General features: G+C 51.1%; 1 protein-coding gene across 1 annotated transcript; it reads left to right on the forward strand.

Moving 5' to 3' along the window:
• The first annotated feature begins 68 nt into the window (after positions 1-68).
• On the forward strand, positions 69-768 carry LOC119310611. The gene has a single exon (XM_037586295.1). It carries the CDS (start codon positions 114-116, stop codon positions 474-476), a length of 363 nt encoding a protein of 120 aa, XP_037442192.1. The 5' UTR covers positions 69-113; the 3' UTR covers positions 477-768.
• The last annotated feature ends 843 nt before the right edge of the window (positions 769-1,611 follow it).

Raw genomic sequence — 1,611 nt, forward strand, 5'->3', positions numbered from 1 at the left:
CGCGCTTGGACGTCACGTCGCCCCGTCGTTGCCCGAACCCAACAAAACCCTCCCAATCCCCACCGCCCACCTCCCCAGCACGGGGCTATAAAGCCGGCGCCACCACCGGCCGGATGATACCTGTGACACGCACACACACTCCACGCTCGCGCCCAGGAAAGCAAGCGACACCGCACAACAAGCAACAAGTTCTGTTCAGGTTGGAGGTCGAGTGGGACCGAATGGCGTCGGCGCCGGTGGAGTTCCTGGGCGCGCGGGAGGGCGGGGTCGGCGGGGACGCGCTCTATTGCGCCATCATCCTCTGGCTCTCCGTCATGTCGTGGATCATCTTCACCTGCGTCGGCAGCGACGACGGCGGGAGGCGCCGGAGGGGCCGCCGCGACACCAAGGTCTTCGTCGGCGCCGAGCGCCTCTGCGACGGCACCGGGCCCCACTGCAGCGGCGGATACGGCCTCTGCGGGTCCTGCGTCGACTAGCCTCCCCCTCCAAATCGTCCGTTTGGTTCGTCGTAATCGAGAGTCGAAAGCACTAGTAGTAGTATCATCTATCTATGGTGTGGTGTGATGAAGAACTCCTCTCTCCTTCTCCGGGGAGCTCCGTTCTTGTAGCATGTAAATAGTTTCAGCGATCGATGATGATCGACGAGATGAGCAAGTATGATCTGGTAGCAGTATGAGTTTCTCCCCTTTGTGAAGACAATAAGAGGGAGCTAGCGTCTGGTCCTGGTTCCTGTTTTGGCCGCAAGAATTTGTCTCGATTGACTCGTCCTGTTCTTCTCTTTCTCGCTCGATCATGCGCGAATTTCGCAATCGCGAGAGGTGCTTTCTCTTCCGAGTGGACGATTTGCGTTTGGTCTAGTGCCGCTGCTTTCTGTTGTGGGGAGCATAATTGATTGCGGATAATTGTAGAGATATCATTTTCAAGTGGACTATCTGCACGGGTTGGTTGGGGGGGTTGGGCGGATTTAATTTGGGTTAGCAAGCCCAGGCTCCTCCTCTGGTAGTGGTGGATCAGGCGGCAGGAATTAATTACTTGCCGTGGAGTGAAATCCGCGGCTGTGTATAGTACTCTGTGACTGTGACTGTGACACCCGGGACATGAGCCTGTCGTGAGTGCCCAGTTACTACAGAACGTCAGGATGTATCTGTCCAAAAAATATAAATGTTCTATATTTTTTTCTGAATCGGATGTTGGTCTTAGACACGTTTTAGTTTTTATATGTTTGTTCACTCATTTTAGTCTGAATATGGTATATATTGAAATATTCAAAACATCTGATATTGGTGAACAGAGGGAGTATTTATTGGCTCTCTATGAAGATAAGGATACAATTCGTAAGGAAGAAGTGATCAAAAATAACGGGTCGGCATAGGAGATATGATGTGTCGGAGGCAATAGGCACAGGGAAGTCAAGATCTTCCAAGATAAACCCATTCCGATGCCTATAAAATCAGGGCATTCCTTTTCTCCGTCCAATTCTTTTCCCCGCAAAACAAACATCAGCTTGGCCAATCACACTTCTGGCAAAAACTTATGCAGGTAATAAAAGACATTTTTTTGCTAGTAGTTGTTGTTGTAAGGTAGTTGGGAATGGGTCCAGAACTTGTTTTT

The sequence above is a fragment of the Triticum dicoccoides genome, chromosome 5B (assembly GCF_002162155.2).
Source record: "Triticum dicoccoides isolate Atlit2015 ecotype Zavitan chromosome 5B, WEW_v2.0, whole genome shotgun sequence".
Classification (NCBI taxonomy): Eukaryota; Viridiplantae; Streptophyta; class Magnoliopsida; order Poales; family Poaceae; genus Triticum; species Triticum dicoccoides.

What these genes read in the sequence shown, in the direction of transcription:
- LOC119310611 (XM_037586295.1), top strand. Translation starts at nt 114, where the DNA reads ATGATACCTGTGACACGCACACACACTCCACGCTCGCGCCCAGGAAAG.